A 23,975-nucleotide genomic window follows, 5' to 3' on the forward strand; every position below is an offset into this window, starting at 1 on the left:
AAAAGCATCACATATTGCAAATGAGTGGTAAACTGCATCCAGAGATTTTTGTAGGCTTTATGTCTTGAAAAGAACTAAATGGGTGTGGCTTGTCCTTATCATGCACTTGAGGAAGTGTGTATACACCGGTAACCATAGGTCAGTGATGATTGGCCAGTCTCTGATTAGCTCCTTGATATTCATTATTTTTTGATATTGTCATTGTGAGTGTCGCGTTCATATTACACTGAAGGCAATCTTTGGATGCCTTTTGAGCTGACCTCAATTTCCTGCAAATTGCCATTACCGGTACCGTACCTGTCAATTTCCATTTACAGTATATTCATCAGTTGGCAGTCTGATCTGTTTTGTAAAAACAACACACCAACTTGTCCTCAACTGTTGCTAATTCCTACCTTATTAACTTGCCTCATGTCAAGAAGTTGATGACTTCATTGTCAGATTAGCAGCGGCATTATCGCTTGTTTGAAATTGGAAGCTCCTGGCTGGGAAAACACCAATTGCCTGGTCAAGTGTTCTTAGGACAAATATCTTTTTAGTTGCCAAAGATTCTGACAAAAAGCACTCTCCTCGACATAAATAGCACCTGTAAACTAGTTGCTTTAAATTGGCGGCTTTAAAATAGTAAGTTGGGATTATTCTGAAAATATTTCATTGATGGACCCTACATTTCTTCCCAATTCCCCCTTGATGTCAGCACAATGCACTGTCTTCATGCAAACCCTACCCGATGTCTTGCACATATTTAATGTGCAAGACACATTATAAAATTTTATAAAATTTGGACATTCCATGATTGTGCAGGAAGGTTTTTTAACTGCCCAACGATGAGTCAATCGACTGATCGTTGGAAATATAGAGTTCTATTGACCATTGACTGTTTTGCAATCAAATGGTTGCGCATGTTTTCTCTCTGTTTTCTTGAATAGTGTAAAAGGTTGCTTTTTCAACATAATTCGGTGGAGTTTGTGTAGTTTTATTGTTAGAAATGAGCAAATTGCGTGACAAGCAAATTTAACTAGTTGTAGGTTTGAAGCTAAAAAGAAATGAAAAGTCAGATGGATGATTAGTGCTCCCAGACTTAACCTGTGGTTTTCCCTTTATGTTTTTCTTTTGTTTTTCTTTCCCTTTTAAGTGTTTCTCTTGAATCTGTTGAAATGGAAGGCCCATCCGCAGCGACTTAAGGAGACCCTGCATAGAATCACCAAAGTAGGAGGTCAAGAGATTGTACGGGTGAGTCATTGAAAAATAAATGTAGTGTGACTTTAGCCCTAAACCCCCCGAATTCTTTCAGAATCCAGCAGCAGCCAATTTCATGAAACTTTACGCAAAATGGCGTAACTTCACTTGCTCCACAATTTATCGTCTAAGTTGGGCAACATTTAACGCTGTGCGACATTTCACTTATGGCACATATCACGAAAACTTCATAGTGCTTAAGTCCGCAAATTGCCCAACAAATTACGTTGTTACTTGCGCAGTCATTTAGGTGCTGTAAGTTATGGCATAGCGACTCAAAATGAACTATTTTGCTAGCAAATTGTGATCGTCTAGAAGCCTGTCATTGCACAAGTTATCAAAGTTGATACACACTCACAGCTTTGTTTCTGAGGTAATGAATGTCATTTTACTCATGACTGAGTTTTTAGAGTTGATTCACGATGCACGATTCGGAAGGAAGTCGGAGGGCAGAGGTGATTCAACAACTATTTCATGACCGAACAATACAAACAGCTGTCGTAAATGCTGCTATTATCCTCGTCCAAGATGTTTTATAACGTTGCGCAGCTACGCCAAGTTTTCCATGAAATCGATCGTAAGTTTGTTGCACAGCTGCACATGAAATTTGTTGCGTAAGTCCTACGCATGGCGTACGTTGAGCACTGTTTCTTTAAATTGGCTGCAGGAATATTTTGAGGACTTCAGGATTTAGGTGGGTAGAGGCCATCCACTGTTAATTTACCCTTACCCCGTAGATTATTCCGTCCTAGAAACCGTGCCAGGGCAGCAACCTACCACAATTGTCCAAAAGCGAGATGCCTGCCCAGAGTAACAAGATACAACATAAGACTTGAACGTCTTTTGAAAGTCTAAAGATGTAAGGTTTGCGGTAGCCCCACGTGAAAAAAGAGTAACGTTATTTTTTTGTTCCGTCTGTCAGGTTCTTCAAGACATCTTGGATGCACTGTTCAACATCCTGGACGAGAGAGCCGCAGACTTTGAGAGGGACGTCTTCGATGCCCTGGTCTACATCCTGGGCATCTTGGGCGACACGCGATTCAAGTCTTTCACCACCGTTTTGGACACCTACATTGAGAACTTCTTTGCCAGCACGCAAGCTCACATGTAAGACTGAAAAGGGTTTTCTTATCACGGAATTCTGCGCTAATATTCGCCTGTTGGCATCTTTCATTTTCTCAGAAACAAAACTCACACGTGAAAGTCCTTTTTCTCAGTATTTTACTATTTTTGATGTGTTGATAAATGCAAAGTTAAAACCACCATAGCTTGTCAACGGAATGTCCGATTGAAGTGCAACAAACAGTATTGTAAGGGGAGTTTTGTTCTCTTTCCTAATACCTGCAACTCTCATTTTGACCTTGGCCCATTCTGTCTCATTTTACCAGAACACCTCACATTTTGTAACTATTTGTCTTCCCCAGGTTTTTGGTGAAAGAACTGAAGCGTTACATTGATAACTCCATGATAGAGAAGGCTGAAATTGTAGTCAGTACCCTCAAGGCTGTGCAGAACCTCTTCAAGTTTATCTTCAGGTCACACGTCTTGTACCAGAGGTAAGATACTTGTCTTTTTATTGTACCTTAGGCGCCCCCCCCCCCCCCCCCAGTCTCCAGTTTCTGGTATGTGCGCGCGTTGCCGTAGCCGTGCGCGTCGGGAAAAAAAATTTAAAATCTAATATAAGATGATGTCCAAAACCGCCACTGGTTCACTGGTTCGACTGGAATCCTGCTGCTGCACAATTTTAACGTGTTTTTGGATGGGGTTACGATTGAGTATTAACTTTATGTGGCCTCTGTGGGCTCCCATATATTGTGCACTAAATTAAACCGGGCACCATTTGCAGACGGTGTTGTTATTTTGTAATTGTGTGTCTGGAAGCCAGACTGAGGGAGTGATGGTCGTGTATCTGGAACCTGTAAATGCTTTTTAATTAGCGTAATATGTAAGGGAGCAGACTAAAGACCAGCATGGTAGCTCTTGCGCGATGTCGATGTCGCTGTATGGTCTAACGTTACTACCATTTTCTCTGATTTTTGTCTTGACTATCCAAATTTCCCGAAGAGTGTTCGTGTCGGTCGAGATCATAAGTGGGTGCAGTATTCTCAAGCCTTATGGCCTTACTGAGGTCACCTCAAGCTCCACCTCAAACTGACATTTACAGAAAAAAAATAGAGGAAAAAAACAAAATCCGCATCGCCGCACCAATTTTGAGGCAAGCTCCATACCAGAAACCGGAGACTTTTTTGGTGGCCTTAATTGTGATAAGCCAAAGATATCTTGAATGTAGAATTCAATTCTACATGCCTTGTGATGTTCTATAACATGACGTCATTTTTTTTGTTTTTAACTTGCAGAGTGTTGTGGTAAGTATCTCTAAGCAACACATTGCAAGCACAGCCCAAATTGTAGCCATTCTATAATGTCGTATGTAATGGGTGATGGACATTGGCTGTGAATGCCACATAGCCTCGAAAAATCACATCACATTTCACATTTGCATGAAGTTTAGACTGGGCCTTGTGGTCTCATAGTCACTCTCCATGTGCTGTTTTCGAATTTGTTTCACTGCAGCTTATATCATCATTTTACTCACATCATTATATCATCATTTTACTCACATTTCATATCGTTCTTACCTCAAAGTGTCTGCTTAAAATTTTGGGAAGAGGTATGAATCGTTATTTTGGCGCTCTCTGGTCTCACTTGTCCCTTTCTCTTATTCAATCTGACTGGGCAGGGCGACGGGCGACTTCCACGACGGCAACATTCAAGACAGCATGCGGTGTCTGTTTGGCTCCATGAACAAATTGATGACGCACACAGAGGACAAACTGCAACTGCAGCAGGTAACTCTGGATGACACCTTCCCCATCTCCCTTCCCCTTTCTTAGCCCCCTCCCCCCTCCCAAATACTAGACTACTTTGTATCCTGGGCCCCACTGCCACCTGTGGAGAATGTGGAAAATTTACAATTCCCCCCTTAAAATATAGATTATAGGCTTTATATTATTGTGATTTGCAGGCACACTTTACTGGTTACTATAAAAACACTGGAAAGCTAAGTTGGGCATTCCTAGATGTCTAGTTACCCAGGCATGCAACTTTTCCTCGGATCAGCTGATTTCCTCTTTTTTACTTCCCATGTGTGCCATTGAAAATAGAAAAACACTGTACAAAGTCTGGGAAAAATTAGAATTTCCTCTTTTTTGGTGATTTCCCAGTTGCATGCCTGGTTACCTCCGCCAAGGAGGTTATGTTTTCATCGGATTTGGTTAGTTTGTTGCTTGGTTGGTTCGTTTGTCTGTTAACAAGATAACTCAAACAGTTATGGACAGATTTGCATGACAGTTTTTTTAGCGGTTTGGTCCTTGGTACAAGTACAGATCCGGATGATCTGGGTCTGGATCTAAGATGCTTTTTAAAGGATTCTTCACTATCATGCAAGTATTTCTTTTGGGTGTACTGACAATATGGCGGGGAATGGTTTAGCCTTGGCGAAGGTTTGTGCTCTCTGAGTGCTTTCTAGTTTTCGTTTTATTTTAAGGAAATTTTGTGTATTTTCGTCTACAATTACAGACAAGGGTTGCCTAGTTGAGGTAAACCTGAAAATTTGACAAGAGTTTAGTTAGTTTTATTGGACCTGACAGACAGTCAGTCAGTCAGCAATTTGTCAGTGGCTCAGTCAGTCAGGGGACAGTAGACTGGCCCCTTGATTCCAGCAAAAAAAAACATAAAACCGTCAGAAATGTACTGCTAGTAAAACGGAGCCCCTATTACCTTTTTCTTCATATCGTACCTTTTTTTTCTGTCAGTTAATTCTGTTGAAGAACTTCAGTCACATAGCCACGGAGCTGCGGGTCATGTACAGCACGCCGGAGGTCAGTCAGTTCATCATTGAGCTCTTGGAGCACATGCCCGTCAAGGATCTTCCCCCCGAAGTCCTGAAAGCAAAACTGGTCTTCTTGTCGGAAACCATCGACAGCAACCTCTTCAAGGAGTCAAGTGAGTTGCATCCTCCAAATCAACTTTGTTTTTATTTATTTATTTCAGGCATGCAAGCTTCCCTCGGATCAGCTGATTTTCTCATTTTTCACTTCACACTTTTACCATTAAATTTTTTGAAAGTAAAGTCTCAAAAAGCTCGGAAATTCCTTCTTATCAGTCCCAGATGCTAAATTTGGATAACCACAAAAAACAATAAAGCAAAGCAAATAAAATACACTGTAAACAGAATCTACACGTATTGGACACTTCTAAGCCTGTTCTGGCTTAGCTGTACTATACTCCACATATATACAAGATTCACAGCCTCTGTTGTATTGACAATGTTTTAACCCTAAAAGAGCCAGGCTTTTTTTACCAGCTCCCAGCGACGAAAAATTATGAAACTCGATACATGCATAGAACAACTTATCATGAACATACTCAAGAAATTTCATGACTATAGGTCAAAGGGTTTTGGAATTATGGCTAATTAATTATTCATATATGCACGAATGGTAATTTTGCTCTGTGTACACTACGTATAGGGCAAAATTCAGTTTTCACAGCGCATAGCGCTGGAAATTTTTTTCGTTGCGCGGCAACCCGTGGTCCGATTTTTATCAAAAGATGCGCAAGGCTCAAGGCTAAAAAGTTATAACAGCTCGGGTCGCGAAAAAAAAAAAATTTCAAGGCTATCGCAGAAAAAGTCGGGGGGGGGCGCCCCCTCCCCCCACCCGGCCCCTACAGGGTTAAACAGCACATTCCGTACCACTTCAAAACCTCTCACATGTGACAATCTGATTTTGAAGTGTGGTGCATAATGAAATTCTATTTCATAGTAGGAGGGTTCATAGATGAAAAGTTTACAACTTTCTTCCTTGTGTTCTGCTCTTACTTAATATGATTCCTCCTTAATCTGACCCTTGAACCCAGTGTCGAGAAAATTCCTGCTGGAACCTTCCCTCAAACAGCTGAGGTTACACATTGAGAATCGGGAGGAGAGTGGTATGTGTGTGAACATCTTGAGCAGCATGCTGGCAAGCCTCTACAAGATATCCAAGGTCAGTCAATATGTAAATATACCATGGCTTATGGGTCAAATATGTGATTATATTAACCTAAGGCATTGAGAACTGGGAGGAGAGTGCTATGTATGTGGACACCTTGAACAGCATGCTGGCAAGCCTCTATAAGATACCCAGCAGGTCATTCAATATGTAAATATACCATGGCTTATGGGTCTAATAGATGATTATATTTACCTAAGACATTGAGAACTGGGAGGAGAGTGCTGTGTATGTGGACATCTTCAGCAGCATGCTGGCAAGCCTTTCTTAGGTATATATTCAAGGTCAGTCAATATAGAAATTTATCGTCAAGCCAACTTGTATCCTCAATCCTGATTGGTCGATCCATGGCAACAACAGTGTGATATGAGGCTGCATTGCACGGTCCATATCGCACCCTGCGTATTGCGCTTTTCCAAGATGCGAGCCACATTCCAGCTGCATGCGCTAAACCGCTAAAAGGTTTGTGTAAAGCCATGGTCCAACTTTACTGCGCGTCAAGTTTGCTTAAAGATAAATTCGTTATCACACTCGCGCTCATGGAACACGGAAAATGTGGTGCGTCTGTGTCCCACATACCACTCGGCCTTCGGCGTCGTGGTATATGGGACACAGACGCACTACATTATTCCGTGTTCCACTCGCGCTCGCAGGGTAACTAATAATACCTGTACCATGGTTTGGGGTCAAATACAATGTGGGTAGACATTTTCCTATTAAGGCATTGAGAACTGGGAGAAGAGCACTATGTGTGTGGACAACTTGAGTAGCATGCTGGCAAGCCTCTGCAAGATCCAAGGTCAGTGAATATTTTTGGGGTCAAATATGCAGAAATTTTCCTATTAAGGCATTGAGAAAGTTCTGGAAGGAGATCGAGTGCTATGTGTGTAGACATTTTAAGCAGCACGCTGTCAAGAATCTACTTGATATCTAAGGTCAGTCAATACACAAATATTACCTGGTTTGTGGGTCAAATAGATGGATCTATTTCCCTAAGACATTGAGAACGGGAAGGAGAGTGCCATTTGTGAGGACATTTGAAGGAGCATGCTGGCAGGATTCTGCGTGATATCTACTTGATGCACAAGGTCAGTCAATACGCAAATACTCCATGAGTTGCGGGTGAAATAGTTGGTTTTATAACACCTCACCCACAGATTCTGTGTCTTAATTGGCCGAGAGCGAGTTACATGGCACTTCCTATTTTTGCAATCTTTCAGTGTACGGCCAAAAGTACTATACCCGTAGCAACCAAAGTACCGGTACTATACCATTAGCAACCAAAGTCCTATATGCATGGCGCGGTATTTGTGTGCAAATGCATGCTGGTGTGCGCATAGCCCATATTGTTCCCAAGAGAGCGCGCCACAGAGTGAGAAATACATTTCCCACCAATTTTAAATTGAAATTGAAGTTTATTTTAACTGTGTTCAGATTTGAATAATTTAAAATATTAAAACCAAGCAGAATCTGTGGGTGAAGTGTTACAAAACAAATATTGAATGCTTTATCTCGTGGTGAAGTGAAACTAGCCTCCCTCGGTGATCCATGGAGCATTCTATTTTCCCTCGCCATGGATCACCTCGGGAGGCTAGTTTTACTACACCACTCGAAGCAGTTAAAGACGTTGTGGAATGCTCGAAGACATTTCCGTCATTTTTCGGGTATATGTAGCCTAAGGTGTGATGAAATAAAAACGACTATTGTGTCTGTCATGAAATGAGTACAAAGGTACTTTTGAGAGCTGTTTTTCAGGTCCTGTTTCGACCCGATTTGTGTAAAAGTCGTCGTTGGGGGCAGCAAACGACGTAATAAATGGGACTCCCGATGCAGCGAAGTATAAACGAGTCCTGTTTATTACGTCACGATTTACTATGTTTTGTTTGCTGCCCCCAACGACGACTTTTACACAAACTGGACGTTCGGGTCGAAACAGGACCTGAAAAACAGCTCTCAAAAGTACCTTTTGTACTCATTTCATGACAGACCCAATAGTCGTTTTTATTTCATCACACCTTAGGCTACATATACCCGAAAAATGACGGAAATGTCTTCGAGCATTCCACAACCTCTTTAATATTTGTATAATATTCCCCTATACAGGAGATTAGCGTTTCTGTATTTATTTTGCAGACGGAGTCTGTGGACGCTGACGTGAGCATCATTGTCAAGCTGCTGCTGGAGAGTATTCTGAACATGGTCATGTCGCTTGATTGGAAGACCAACACAGCGGTAAGAGTCTCAACTCTAGTGGGAACTCCATGCAGTCTATGATGAATTAAAACCTTCAAAGTAATAATTTGATCTTAACAAGGGGAATCAGGCTGGAGTAGCAGTACTTTCCTCCGTTTCCACTGCTGTGACCCGGGTTCGAATCCTGCCCTGGATATCACTTTACTGTGGTGGCCCCAAGAGAAGTAGTAGAATCCCACCTAGCATTTGGTGGGTTGGGGTGCGGGTTTTCTTTTGTAAGTCATTCCGCGGTTTTCCCTGTAATTTTATTCCAATGTTTTCTTCTTGTCTCTAAAAACAGACTCTTCTGGGCAGTTGGCCAAAAGTATTGTTTTTAATTGTCAAAATATAGATCTTCTCCTATACAACATTGATTAAATTTTATGAAAAAGACCTTCCTTTACAAAGTTATGCAGTTGAAGTTTATGATGTCACAAAAGGTGTCACGAAAGTGAAATTGAGACATTTTGGGTTATGCATTTCTGACTGTTACACCTGGAAACCCACCCCCCCCCCCCAAAAAAAAATTCAGGCACAATTATGGTCTGAAACTCCCAAAGTGAAATGCGGATAATGGCCCAAGCCAAAGGGAGGCCCATATTTATTGCCATTCATAAATACCCTTCAGTCAAAAAATCAAAATAAGTCCAACAATTTTCCAACAAGTTTACTTCATGTTTTGTGAAACACCCCTCTAGCTATGTTTTATATTTTGTGCCTTGCGAGTAGTAATAAAAATCCACTTGTTTGGAGATTGGCGTGTCTGTGGCGCAGAATGAAGCAGTGCCAGACAGAAAGTGTTTAAACCCAGTCAAGAGTTTTATCAACCATTTAAAACACACACCTGACGGACTCTTGACCAATAGAAATTGGTAAACTGTCGTTTGTGTTTATAGAATTAAATGCATCTTGTTTTAATTAATATTTCTTTTCTGAAAGAGTTACACAGTCTGACCTTCTCTTGCGTTTCCTCGCCTCCAGGTTCTATGCATCTCTTGTCTGCTGGACCTGCTGCGACTGATGAAGGAATCCCACTACCAGGAGCTGAAGGCCAGCCTGAGGGAACAGGAGAGGCACCGAGAATTCCTCAAGAAGACCATGAGGGTCTTCAAGGAGCTGTCTGCCAAGCAGTTCTACCAGGTGGACTGGATGGCCATGAGAATGCTGGCCAACAGGTAAAACAGGATGGACCGCCATATATACAATTAGCCTGTTTAAGATATGGTGGGCACAATAGGAGGGCATTGGGGTTTTGGGTATAAATTTGTATTGGTTTATTTATACAGGATGGTTAAAAAAAAAAGGACACCCACATTTGACAGCAATTTGTACCTACTTAATGAACTTATTTTAAATATTTTGTTCACATAGTAGTACAGTATAGGCCTTTAACCATGCATGGTGAAAAAAGCATAGTAAAAGTCGCAAAAATGGTGATATTATGCTAATTTGAATACAAGTCACCAAAATTAGTCTTGTCCACGGGTTATTCTATGTAAATTGTACGTTTTCGTAGTTCATAAAAAAGTTCAAAAACCTTCCCACCAAAACATATTTTGTTTTGGTAACTTTTATTGAAGCTGTCCAATTATTCATGTCTGTGTTAAGATCATCTTCTCAATATGCTGTTGGCTTAAGTTCATTGTTGCATAACATTACATAACATAACAATCAAATGGCATGCCCTTTCAAATGTTAAGATGGGCTTCATTGTTAGCGCGTTTTTTCAAATGATAATGTTCAAGCATGCATTGGTGCATTTTGTGTTGAGTGTTTATACCTCCATGGACAAACAGGTTTCGCACGTGAAATGTTCAAATTAGCATAGCTCAACGTCAAAATGTGCAAATGCAATGATTTGTTCGTCACATTTGCTAAAAGGCCACTACTTCAATAGCTACAAATCGACGGTTACAAATAATTTTTAAAAATAGGTGAAAATTGCTGTCAAATGTGGGTGTCCTTTTTTTTAACCACCCTGTATTTCCGCATGATGAAATAATGACGAGCTTTTGGGAAAAATGTAAAAACCTCATTGGGGTTATGCGTGTGTCAAATGTTAAATGTAATTGTACTCCATGTTGTTACTTGTTTCTGTCTAGTGTGATACTCGTTGCAACAAGGCGAGTGTCTATCGATCTGTCCAGCACATTCTTGACTGCTGACAACGCTAATGTAGAGGTGAGTTCTTGTTTATACTTGAACTGCCTTGGCCATTTTGACTACCGTGCTTCCTCAATCTGTCGAAATACTTTTAATGAGAGACGACAACATGTAATTTCCAGTTTGGGATTTTAATAAAGTTTATCTATCTATCTATCTATCTAAGTCCTCTATTAGATATTTTTCAAGCTGATACCGGTCCCGACCATGGTTGAATTTTACCCATGTAAAGCACTGGATCCGTGTAGAAAGTCATTTTCGATACTTGCCAGTGTGGAAGGGGTTCCTGAAATCTCCATGTTGGACCCGGGTCCAGCACCAAGATTTTGGACAGTGTGAAAGGCCTTAAAGGGATTATACAACATTTGCAAACATAAAAAACCCCGAAATGATCAAATTATCACAAAACATCTTACTGGATTTTCAAGAAAAATTGTATTTTTGCAACACTGGTTGGCCGACCAGCTTTGGAGAAAACTGGCTTTTTTCAAAAACTGCTCTTAACTTTTCATAATTAGTTTTCCGCATTTTCTTTGCAATTGATTACACACCTGTGAAGGGGTACAAGCCTGCTGGACTGATTCTCTGACCCCAGAATCCACCAATTGCTCCGTTTCATCTTAAGTGGGATCAGGGAACCAGACTACAAAAACATGATGTTTTTCTTGGCTTTTCCAGCATCTTCAAGCCCAAAACGTGAAACAAGTCAGTTTAACAATATTTGCTTCAACATTCTAATCCCCAAAATCCATTTACTGCTGAAAATTGAAGCAAGAGCAAATGTTGTACATACCCTTTAGTGAGTTACTTGCTGAAGCAATTCAGAGCATGCTTACTTCAGATTCACTCATCGGACTTTTCTCAACGGTCAATGTGATTATGCTAAATGTAATATTGCAAACCTTCCTTGAAAAACAACCCAAAAACCAGTTTTCCTGTGAACAAACAAACCATTCCAGAGTATGCAGAGTTACAGCCGTGCATCTGGGGGAGAAAATTGGCTGGAAAGAAGAGTAGGGTACGAAGTAAGTGGCTTGCGTTGGAAGTATGACACAGAACTGCATGAAGTCAGCATGTGCATGTCTGTATGTGATTGTGGTTATGGTATTACAGTCGAAGCACAGGCTGTAGTGGAGAAAAATGCAAAAAACTGAGAATTATGATTTTTTTTTTCGATTTTTCGATTTATTGATATTTGTAATATTTCATATGTCTACTACACATATGTTAAAGATATAGTATAAAATATGTTGAATAAAAGTGTTCTTATGGAAAAACAATTGGCATCTTTCATTTCACGAGTACAAAACTTGAAATTTTAGTGGCCTGTTTCTCAGTACTATATTTTTTGACAAATCGATACATGCAAACTTTTAACAGCCCTAACTTGTCAACAGAATGTCCGATTGAAATGCAACAAACCGTATTGTAAGGAGAAATGTATTCTCTTTCCTAATCTCTGCAAACCCTCATTTCGACCTCTGCCCAGTTCTGTCTCATTTTGCCAGAAAACCTCACAATTATGTGACTTTGTTATCCAAAAGCCTCCTCTCTACCTTTTTAATGATCTCATGTGGGGTTCTGTTGTATTGAGCATCTGTTATAGTGTACTCGAGGCTTGATATTTTCCCCATATGACTTTTAGCATGTCGTGGCTATGAAAGGGTTGTGCACGAGATTTGTTTGTATATTGTCTCCAGTAAAATTAACTGTAAAATTTCTTTGGTATGTCATCGCAGAGTGGTGGCATGCGTCTGTTCTCTTTTTCTTTAGATGAAGATTGTGTGTTTAATTTTCTAGTAATTTGGTTTGTTAAATGATGTTAATCAAATTAGGTTTTGCCCTTCACCGACGTGTAAACACTGTATACTCAGTGTGTTACCTCCTGAGTAAAGGTTGGGAAAAATTCCATCTTATAAATGATGTTGCGAAAACTTTTTAAGAATGTTTTTATGTTTGTTTATAATTTTTTTTCCCTTTGTTTTTTACCCATGGATTAAAAACTATATGTGACCCCCCAGCACAGAACCAGTTGGCAGTCCCATGGCCGTATTATGAGATTCAGCCCATAATCCATTGAATATTGATGAAAATAGGGAACTGAAAGTACCTTTTACTCTGTCAGATTTTGTCCGATTCCCATATTCTTTACATCAGTAGAAAGCTTATTCAATGTCCTTTCTAATGAGCCCAAAATCCAAGGTTTTTTTTCAAAAATTGGCTGGTATTGTGCTGGAGGGTCAAGAATTGTTCCTGCTTAATGTGAATGCAAACGGGAATTTGAAGTCATGAAATATTCAGAGTAAAACTTGCCAAAGTTTCCTGTGTTCTACTCATTTTAAATTTGCCACGCAAAAAAACACAATTGCTGCGACAACACAGATTCCAGTTTGTGTTTGCACTTGCATTGAGGATGCACCAGTCTTATTACATATAGTGAAAAGATTGAAGAAAACACTCCACTCGTTGAAGGCCTATAGGATCATTTGCATATATCCCAAAAGTAACCTACCAAATTATTATCAAAAGCTTACTTGGATTGTAAATGGTATTGGTACTAAACACCCCGTGAAATTACGTTGTGGCTTGCTGTAGTTTAAAAGAAATCAAGAAATGTAGGTCAGTCAATTGACTGATTTTTTGAATAAAGAGTGCTATTGGCAAAATCATGCTTGTGATCAAACGATTGTGCATGGTTTTTCACTGTTTTCTCAAAAAGTGTAATGTCCACTGAGCTGAAACTTTAACGAGTTCGGTTTTGAACATTCTTCTTTGGATTTTGAGTGGTGTTATTATTGGAAACAAATAAAATGCATGGAAAGCAAATGATCATATATGCTTTAAATAATTGAGTAATTTTCCAGTAATTTTTTAGTAATGCTCAGTGATTTTTCTCATCATCCTCAGCTATGGTTTGACTACTTCCGTCTAGCCTGTGTCTTCATCACCCAGCCCTGTCTACAGCTCGACACTATGACCCCAGCAAAGCGTGATCGTATCCTCAACCGGTACGGTGACATGAGGGTGGACATGGCCCAGGAGATTGTCAGCAAGTGGCAGAGTCTAGGTACCAGACTTTTTTCTGATACTTTTGATTCTGATATTTTACTTTAACACAGACTTTGCACATGTGTTTGTCTGATTTGTAACTGTGTTTGTCGTTTGTCCGCAACCCAAGGCGATCACAAGAGTCTGTTCCGCAACCTGACCCGACCTTTCCTGGAGGTCACCATGGTCAGACAGGCCGAGATCCGTCGCATCATTCTGCCCATCATCTTTGACATCATGTGCTGCGAGAAACTGGAGAGGGGCAACTTCAACCAGGTACGACAGGTTTATCGTCCTTAGTGCACTGTGCTGCCCTCTAGTGGTGAAGTGTGGAAACTCCTGCAGATTTTGGACACTGGGGCGCATCTTCCCCGTGGGATCATTCTGAAATGATGCCTAGTCTACATTGTATAGTTGGCTTGTGTTTGTTAAGGTGATGGGAATACACATAAAGGGGCAAACAGTCCTGAAATCGCCAAATTGTGTATATTTAAGATTGTTTACTTATCATTCAAAGGTCTGGTTGAAAAGAAATTATACTAATGTTGCACTGTTTTTGAGGAAAGACCAAAAAAACCTGGTTGTTTACTTCTGTCGCAGTGGACATTTTGTGGCATACGTATTTCCAGCCGTAAATATAAGTCTCCTTATGGACGTTGCCCCCGGCTTCAGTGCCAGATGATTCGGTGTACTGTGCATGTCGTGTGTGTGTGTGTACACATAATGTACAAGCACACACAGCACTAATACATAAATGTTGTTTCCCGTACATCTGTCAGTATTTATCCAGTTTGCTTCAGCTGCGAAACATGCATCATATATGAAGAATAATTCTTCACAGATTCAAATCAGAATAAAATCTGTCTTTTTTTTAGCACCAAGTGTCTGTTTTTGTTTAGATTCAGGCACACATGCTTCTCAAGAGATTTGAAGATCGAGTGCAGTATAATTCTTCAGTGAATGAATGGGTTTGACCCTGCATTCTGTACACTAGTAGAGACATCTTAACAATTTTAAAGTTACTCTGGAGTGTTTTGGATTTTGTCGTTTGCAGCTGGAGGATGATCTGATCGACAAGCTGGACACTATGGTGTGTGTGGAGAAGAAAGGGGATGAAAACTACACCGTTCTCTTTAATCAAGTGTAAGTCAACCCCATTTATCCCCTTATTTCTGTGTGTTTGTTTTTTTTTAACTTTTTCTGGTGATGAGAGCCAGCATTTCTCAAAGTGCATATAGGCATTGTATCAGTATTGCAGTGGAGGTACTTGTGATGGATCACAAGTCCATTGCAAATTTCCAGTAAACTCAAAAGCTGTTGGTAAACAGCTTGAGTAAAAAAAAAGGATAATGGCAGGACCATTTTGTAATGAACTTCTGCATGTTGCACTTTCAAAATCTAGGATATGAAACTCCAATTAAGAAGCTTTCTTTTAGTACAAGAATCATTCAAATCACTCATGTACTTTTTAAGTTACAGGTTTTTTTTTTAACACAACCACCATTTTAAAGTTCTTTCCATGGATCACAAAAAGGTAATTGGGCACAATTGCAGAATACCCCGCCACTCAATCTATCCACCTCGTAGCTGGCTACGGAGTCACGGTTGATTGCCCTCAATAAACCTTCTCAGTGCTACTGTATTTACTATGCGTCATGCTCCACTGCACTCCCACTCCGTATCCGCGTAGCCGGCAACAGGGTAGTTGGTTTGGACTTAGAATTTTTTCAGCAACTCCCATTCCTTTTGTGTTTGCTTCGTTCTCAAGCATATTCAAGGGGACTCCCACTCCGTATCCGCGTAGCCGCCAACAGGGTGGTTGATTTGGACTTAAACATTTTTCAGCAACTCCCAATTCTTTTAGGTTGCTTCGTTCTCAAATAATGGACCCTCACTCAGTATCCGCGTAGCTGGCATGGACTTGAATTGTTTCTTTTCCAGTGATTCCAACCTCGTAGCCAGAGATTTTAGGGGTGTATTTCCGAGTGGCGGGGTATTCTGCAATTACTCCGGTAATTGTTCTTTCAGCAAAAAGAAAACAATTCACATTCATTCGCATGTGAATTGGTTTTTTTTGCTGAAAGAACACATACCTTTTTTGTGATCTGAGGACAGAACTTTAAAACAGTCTTTGTGTTCAAAATTCCATAACTTGAAAAGTACATGAGTGATTTGAATGATTCTTGTACTAAAAGAAAGCTTATTAAGTGGGCTTTCATTTCCTAGATTTTCAAAGTGCTACAGGCAAGACTTCATTCAAAAAATTGTCCTGCCATTTGGGTTGCGGCTTTTTTTCACTCAACCTGAAGATGTACTCTACATTATGTAACCTCTGTTCATTGATATCTTTCCCTAGTCTACTGGAATGTATCGCCAGTCAGCCGTGGCGAGAGGAAGGCGAACAGTTTGTGGACAAGGTCAAGCGCTTGCTGGAGCGACTCATCGACTACCGCAACGTGGCCGACACCAGCGTGGAAAACAGACACCTCCGGTTGAACTGCATGTACAATCTCATGGTAGGTATCACCTGAACCACATTGTCATGGAGCCGCTTAGCATGAATACAAATGTGCTTAGCGAACATCAGCTGAGAACCAGTGGCAAGTAGTAAAGATCCTGTCGTTTTGACTGGTAACCAAACATGACCTGTCATCACAATATGAGCCGAAAGTCTGACTTTTTAAGAATTGAGATATTTATTTATTTGGATTCTGCAGAACAAGAGCTTTGCAATGGTATACAACGTTTAGGGGTACTGAGCTCAGTATTGGAAATATAGACCACCAACTTACTTGAAGATGTAAAACTGATTATTGTGAAAATGGAATTTAAACATCCTGCAGTTGTGTTAAAGTGAACAAACAGTCAAATAATAAAACGGGTTGAAAACGGGTTTTAAAGGTGATGGACAGAACAAAACAAGCTGGAGAAAGGTAAAAAAAAGACTTACACATCAAGGTTCACCTGGAAACAAAAATATTGACAACCTCTTCAAATTTTGTTTTACTATACCTCATACATATTCATGATCGAGAGCCGAACGTTCACTGGTCAATTCACCATCACGTGCCAGATGTTATTCTTGCTGTTTACCAAACGCGCGCGCGAGGATTCACGCACATTGTAAATACGCATGCGTAGTAGACTGTCGCATGGGTTACCCGTGCGACAGTCTACTACGCATGCGCTTTACAGAGCAATCGAGGAACTGTCGCACGGTGCAGTACGCACGCGCGAACATCGCACAGGAGAGATGCATGGTTGCACGGTTCGCGTAAATGTTAATTTACAGAGCTCAATGATGCCGTACTGGAGAAAATGTATAGACCGTGTAAAGATGTCTCCTGTACAAAAGAAAGTTGTACACATTGCAAACAACTGTATTTACAACTGTAGTAACTGTATTATATTGCAAACGAACCGAACTAGTAATTGAAGTTGAATCTTTTGGTGAGCTGTACAAGTTTTCCCAAATTTTGTTTTAGGTGCATAATAATAAAACAAAATTCGGCAACTGAATATGTATAAGGTATAGTAAAACAAATATAACATGGTTTATTTCGGGTGGACAGTCGATATTAGCTCCCCTCGGTATTGGAAGTTGACAAACTAGTTCCCTCGGCTTCGCCTCGGGAACTAGTTTGTCAACTTCCAATACCTCGGGGAGCGAATATCGACTGTCCACCCTCAAACCATGTTATATTTGTATATTGCCCCACTTTACTGCAAAATGGCAATTTCCGACTTTAAGCTAATCTCTGGCGACAGGTCACCTATTTTCTGTGCTATTAGGAAATCTCTGTGCTCAAAGTATTTTTCCCATGGATGCATGAGTGTTGTATTAATGGAGTGCTGTGGACCAATGGTTACGGTGTTCGACTCGTGTGCCGTGGTACATGGGTTCGAATCCTGACGGGGAACATGGTGCTCGTGCCCTTGGGCAAGGCACTTTACTACGATTGCCTCTCTAAACCCAGGTGTAGTAAATGGGTACCTGGTAGGAAGGAATTCCTTCAATGCTTGTGCGCCGTAATGGCAGCCGTGCTTAAAGCCAGGGTAATATGGGAGTGCCAGGAGCATCATTTTGTGACGAACATGAGCGCTATACAAGAAGCCAATATCATTATTAATCAGTAGAGTCCATTCGGTGGTTATGCCATCCAAGAAATTCTGAAATGTGTCGTGAATATTCTCAACCGGTGAAATATCACAATGTACAGGTTCCCACAGTCAGGGGGGGGGGGGGGGGGGGGGGGGGGGGGGGGGGGGGGGGGCTAAAAAGGAGGTTTTAGGGTTGGAATAAAGCATCAAAAGTTATCATCACATTTATTAATAGAAAAAATAATTGAATGTGTTGAGCACAGGGAACGTAACTCTAATGTAATAAAGTAAAGTCTTGTCCTGACTCAATTATGGATCATCTGTTCAGACTTTATCTCTGGTTCTCTTTATAGCATGGGATGCCAGTCCAAAGCCGTCACATATCATATATGATGGGAAGATTCTTATAACCAGACAGATGAACATCCTGATGATGTTTCTCTCATTTCACGTCGATACAGAATTTCTACAAGGACGATGCCAACCGCGAGGATATCTACGCCCGCTACATCTACCGCCTACGAGACCTGCACCTAGAGTCCAACGACTACACCGAGGCCGCCTTCACCTTGCTGGTGCTGGCTACGTCCCTGGAGTGGAGGGACAAGCTGCTTCAATCGGACGACAAACACCCGCAGCAGTCGGAGATGCAGAGAAAAGAGGCGCTGTATCACGAGATCATCAATCTCATGGACAAGGGAGAGGTTTGTTTTGCTAATTGACAAACTTTTTGTACATTTGGAAATCATACATTCGTTTATAGTGCCTCACCTACAAATTCTGTACCTTGATTGGCCAGGAGTGAGTCATGCGACATTCGCTATGTTTAATCTCTTGCTGTACATGTAACCGTGAAAACTGACCCGCTATGGGGAACTCGCACTAAACAGACTCTCTATCTATGGGGATTTACTAACAAAACTAAACTAAACCCAGGATCTTGAAAGGAAAAGGCGCGAGGAGATTGAATTAATAGAGACTCAGACACAAATTCTAGATTTCAAACCCAAAAAAAGGACCAAAAAGAATTTATTTACCAAAACCTTAAACCACAAACCAGAAACTAAAAGCAAAGAATAGAACCTAAAAAAAAAACTAAAACCCTAAAACCAAAACTAAAGACTTCGACCGAAAACTTTAACCATAAAACCAATGATAAAACCAAGTTAAAACCAACACAGTGTGTAATATAATGTCTTTCAAGACAATTCTGGAAGAAACTCAATGACTCGAGCAGAAAAACACTCACACAGGGCAAAGCGCACCCAAGAAAAATCAAGGGGAAAGAGAGGCTCAAAAATAAAGTGTTCTCTCCACTGCCGCTGGTCTGCTACTGATTATGAGGGGTCTGTAGGCTTACAGGGTGGCAGGGCACATGGTCTTGGGGGAAGGGGACCAATGCATGAGTCTAATTTACATACAATGTGGACTTGTTGCTGGGGGAAGCTAATCAGGGGGATACACAACTATGAAAGGGTTGGGGACATCTAATAGAAACACTGGATTTCCTCAGGGGGGCTACTCCTATACTAAAGCATACAAAAATACATTGAAAAAATACAAGTTAAATTTGGCCCTGCCACACTCACATCCAAAAAGACTGTACAATGGCTGAAAAAAAGTGCTATATGCATAGCAACCCAAATGGCAACTGGACATGTGTGCACACGTATGCATACGGGTGTGTGCATTGTGCATTGCGCGTTGCATGTATTGTTCCCATGCCATACAGAGTGGGGTTCAAACATTCCATGAAGGGGCAGTTTGGAAAAGCGTAAGTACATATTCTACTAATTTCATATTAAAATAGAAATGTATATTAATTGGAATTTTGTTTAATTGATCAGTTATTTCTTAAAATTAAGCAGAATCTGTGGGAGAGGTGTTGTGAAACAGATATTGACTGCTTTCACTTGTGGTGTACTATTACTAGCCACCCTCGGTGATCCATGGAGCATTCCATTTCCTTCGGCTTCGCTTCGGGAAAACAGAACGTTCCATGGATCACCTTTAAATTAGAGGCTACTTAATACACCACTCAAAGCAGTCAGTATTTGTATAATATTACACCTGATGCATATTCATGAGCTAATGAACATAGCCGGTTTTTACGCTTCAATGACATTCCTGGATATTGGACTCCGTACATGGCACTTTGTGACACTTTTCAGAGTGGGATAGTGGCACTGCATGCGTATGTATCTTTGTAAACACCGGCAATCATGGACCCCCTATCCGCTCCGTTCACAAGTACCCCCTCACCGGCAAAGAAAGCACAGTTGGGGGTGACCGACCGACGCTATCTTGCCTGACTGCAATTTTGCCGCGACGCGTGGCCGTACCATGTACCACTGCGTGTACATAGTACAAATGCCCTGGTGTACGTGCGTCACACACACAAGGAAGGGTGCGCATCAACCAGCTAAATGTCCCGCCCATGGGACGTCGTTGCTAGGTAAAAGGGCGCCCTTTTTGTTGGCGCACAGAGCCCATTTGCTGTAATCCTCATTCCTTTGTTTGTACCCTAACTTTTTTGCAACAGCTTTCATTGGTTTTGTACACGAATTTCAGTGGTGGACTATCAGTCAAGCGTGGACGTATTGTTTGTGCCCTGACCCTTTTGTCCTTGGTCCACGATTGCCGGTGTCTACACTCGCATACTGCTTCGTGATTGCATGGCCAAAAGTACGAACGACTCATTTTATGCTGAATGTGGTCAAGCCCATAGCGTATCTGTGTGAGTGTCAGGCCTTGTTAGCAGTGCTCTTGAATATTCCTCCCAGTGGTCTCCCCCAACTCTCCTTTTGTAAGCGTTGACGGGGGTTCCTGTGCACGGAGTCTCTAGCTATATATTGTGGAGTGCCGTGGCCTCCTGGTCTGGTGCATTTTACTCGTAATCCTGTGGGTAATACTACGGGTAATCCTGCAGGTTGTGGGTTCGAGTCCAGCCTGGGGTTGTGGTGTGTGCGTCCTTGGGCAGGGCTCTTTGTCACTCATTGCTTCTCCCCACCCAGGAGTAAATGGGTACCTGTGAGGGTATAGATGGTTATGTGTTTAAGTTCAGCCAGTTGCGCCTATGTGGCAGTGTCAAGCTGTATACCCCCCATGGATCTGAAATTTGGTAGGCTTTCATTGGCCTGATGAGCAGGGGTAATAATAATGATGTCCTTGGCCATGATAACGTGTTTGGTTGATGTGTGTGCTATATAAATCCATATGATTATTATTATCTATCAGATGTGGGAGTTTGGAATTCCTCTTTGCAAGGAGTTGTCGGTTCAGTACGAGAGCAAGCTGTTTGACTATGGAAAAAACAGCAGGATACTGGTAAGAAAACGTTCTGGCTTAAACATGGTTTTCAATTTTAAAGGAAAATACAACATTTGTTTTTGCTGTAATTTTCAGAAATGGACGGATTTGGGGGTTAGTATTTTATAGCAAATATAGTTACACCGACTTGTTTGAAGTTTTGTGTTTGTAGATGCTGCAAAAATCAAGAAAAATAATCATGTACCTGTAGTCTGGTTCCCTGACCCCACTTAAGATGAAACGGAACAATTTATAGACGTTGGGGAATTGTAAGGTCAGGGAACCAGTCTACCTGGCTTGTACCCATTCATAGGTGTGTAATCGATTGCAAACAAAATGCAGACTAACCAAATATGGTAAATATGGGGTAGTATTTGAGAGAAAAAAGCCAGTTTCTTCCAATGCTGGTAGGCCAACCAGCATTGGAAATTGATACAAAAATACCACTTTTCTTGAAAATTACAGCACACCAGGTGCCATGATTTTACAGGATGCTTTAGACTGTCATTCACTAACAGTCATTTCAAAATTAATTGGGTAGTTTTGTTTTGTGATGTTTGCAAATGTTGCATATTCCCTTTAAGTAGTCTTGACTAGATGGCACATTAATAAACCGATGTTTTGCTGAATATCCTTGGCTTGACTTTAAACTCCATGATATGTTGTTATGTTCTCATCAGCAAGCTCAAGCGTCGTTCTTTGACAACATCCTCCAGAAGCAGAGACCGACTCCCACCTACTTCAGGGTCACCTTCTATGGCAACTTCCCACTCAAGGTAAGATCACCTTCTTGTGATCCTAGATTTTGAAAGGGCTACATGCAGAACTTCACTTAAACAATGGTCCCAACATTTGAGTTTCGCTTTTTTGACTCACCCTGCATATTCAGACCAAAAACATTTCAGACATTTTTGGTTTATAGTGAGTTTCTCTCTCTCACTCTGTTTTAAAAACTTGTACATTTCTGGTTTCGGTAGAGCAAAGCCTGGATTTACCGCGGTCGGCCATTTGAGCAGCTGGGCACCCTCTTTGAGCGGCTTCAGTCGGACTTTCCCCGCGCCAAGAACTGGCAGAAGAATGAGCCGCCCACCAGCGCCGACTTGCAGAACAATCATCAGTGTATCCTTGGATTGAAATTCAAAGATTCATACTCAAAATTCATTTTCATAAAAATTTGGCAATTTTTATTTTTCTATATATATCGTCGTGGCCGTGCAACAAGGTCATATCTCCTAAAATGTTGTGCGACGTCATGTATGTGAAGCACGAGTTTTCAATATCAAAAGGTCGTATCTCGCTTAAAATAATCCCGATGTATTTCTGTGAGATATGACTTTGTTACAGAATCGAGTTACGACCTTGTTGCACTGACGCGGCCAGATATATTTTCAGATGTCATACACTACCTTTAACATTATTGCTTTATGTGATACCTGTATTTGCCGCCTTTAACTCCAATACCCCAACAGACCTCCAGGTCAGAGCGGTCGACACCGTCCCCACAGACAACATCTTCAAGGACATGAATGTTCCCATCCGGATCAGCAGTTTCTACGACACCCACAGGATCAGCAAATTCAAGTTTGACCGGCCCTTCCACAAGGGGGAGAAAGATCCCGATAATGAGTTCAAGGTAAGGCCAAAAAAAAAAAGTCTCCGGTTTCTGGTATGGAACTTGCCCCAAAAGTTTTTTTTTTACCTTTTTTTTTTTTTTTTTGGCTTCAAATGTTGGCTGATGACTGCAAATGGTGCCCGACTGAACTTAGTGCAAATATATGGGAGTCCAGAGAGGCCACATAAAGCTTATTATCGATCATAACCCCATCTAAAAACACATTAAAATTGTGCAGCAGCAGGATTCCAGTCAAACCAGTGAGTTTGGCAGTTTTGAGACATCATCTTGTATTGAAAAAAAAACTTTTTTATTTTGCCGACGCGCATGGCTACGGCGACGGGTGCGCGCATACCAGAAACCGGAGACTTTTGTTTTTGGCCTAACATTGTGTTTTCTAAAGTGGCATTAATCCTGACAAATACAAATGTTAGAGTGTGGTAATAAGCATTGCGTAATTGACGTCAACAAACGTTGTTTTTTTTTCTTGATTAGTGATTTATTCAACAGTATTTCAATTTCTTTAATCCCACTTATTTGTATAGTATTATTGACATATTCATCGTTATTTTTGTATTTGTTGTTTACAGACATTGTATGTGGAGCAGACACAGTTAACGATAGAAAACACCCTGCCCAGTCTCCTCAGATGGGCTGATGTCATCGAGTCTGAAACGGTTAGCAACTCCCTATCTTCCCTAGAGTTGTAACGACTCACTGATTTTTGTGACTCAAGTTGAGTCGAGACATTTTTAAGAAGAGACTCGAGTCGAGTTGAGTCGAGTCGCGTCGAGTCACAGTGTGTTGTCGAGTCAAATATTTGGCTCGAGTCAATTTGAGTCATGAATATATTTGAGCACTATATAAGAGCACTATATAACACATAAAGACAAAAGAGAAAGTCATATATCGCTAACAGTTAACAAGAAGTGAAACATCAGTCTTATAGGCTATCTGGTTTGGCTATGGATCTAGAATTTTTTTCGCTGATCGCTGACAACAGCAACACCAAATTGCATTATACAAAACTGTTTCTGATTATTTAAAAGTGGGCAGGTATCTATTCAATTTTCAAAAAGAGGGCATAAATTTAGCTGGTGTTCGAATCCAAGAGCTTAATAAGAAATTGCCCAAGGCCAATGATGAAACCACGAATTGGAAATATGTTTCCAAGTCCGGTTCCGGGATAGTATTTTGTGTATTCCAGCACCATAAGG

General features: G+C 40.9%; 1 protein-coding gene across 1 annotated transcript in view; it reads left to right on the forward strand.

Annotated features, from left to right (window-relative positions):
- Nucleotides 1-20: 20 nt before the first annotated feature.
- LOC119738397 (dedicator of cytokinesis protein 3-like) overlaps nucleotides 21-23,975 on the forward strand; it is a 43,703-nt gene continuing 19,748 nt past the window's right edge. The window contains exons 1-21 of the mRNA XM_038213281.1: nucleotides 21-27; nucleotides 1,136-1,233; nucleotides 2,162-2,346; nucleotides 2,664-2,795; nucleotides 3,980-4,088; nucleotides 5,055-5,244; nucleotides 6,160-6,287; nucleotides 8,427-8,525; nucleotides 9,507-9,700; nucleotides 10,628-10,706; nucleotides 11,648-11,713; nucleotides 13,596-13,755; nucleotides 13,867-14,012; nucleotides 14,791-14,879; nucleotides 16,093-16,252; nucleotides 18,299-18,541; nucleotides 21,075-21,164; nucleotides 21,827-21,922; nucleotides 22,124-22,265; nucleotides 22,616-22,779; nucleotides 23,349-23,435. Of these exons, the coding sequence (XP_038069209.1) occupies nucleotides 21-27; nucleotides 1,136-1,233; nucleotides 2,162-2,346; nucleotides 2,664-2,795; nucleotides 3,980-4,088; nucleotides 5,055-5,244; nucleotides 6,160-6,287; nucleotides 8,427-8,525; nucleotides 9,507-9,700; nucleotides 10,628-10,706; nucleotides 11,648-11,713; nucleotides 13,596-13,755; nucleotides 13,867-14,012; nucleotides 14,791-14,879; nucleotides 16,093-16,252; nucleotides 18,299-18,541; nucleotides 21,075-21,164; nucleotides 21,827-21,922; nucleotides 22,124-22,265; nucleotides 22,616-22,779; nucleotides 23,349-23,435 (2,664 nt within the window). The remainder of the gene's footprint in view (nucleotides 28-1,135; nucleotides 1,234-2,161; nucleotides 2,347-2,663; nucleotides 2,796-3,979; nucleotides 4,089-5,054; nucleotides 5,245-6,159; nucleotides 6,288-8,426; nucleotides 8,526-9,506; nucleotides 9,701-10,627; nucleotides 10,707-11,647; nucleotides 11,714-13,595; nucleotides 13,756-13,866; nucleotides 14,013-14,790; nucleotides 14,880-16,092; nucleotides 16,253-18,298; nucleotides 18,542-21,074; nucleotides 21,165-21,826; nucleotides 21,923-22,123; nucleotides 22,266-22,615; nucleotides 22,780-23,348; nucleotides 23,436-23,975) is intronic.

The sequence above is a fragment of the Patiria miniata genome, unplaced genomic scaffold (assembly GCF_015706575.1).
Source record: "Patiria miniata isolate m_02_andy unplaced genomic scaffold, ASM1570657v1 HiC_scaffold_3, whole genome shotgun sequence".
Taxonomy (NCBI): domain Eukaryota; kingdom Metazoa; phylum Echinodermata; class Asteroidea; order Valvatida; family Asterinidae; genus Patiria; species Patiria miniata.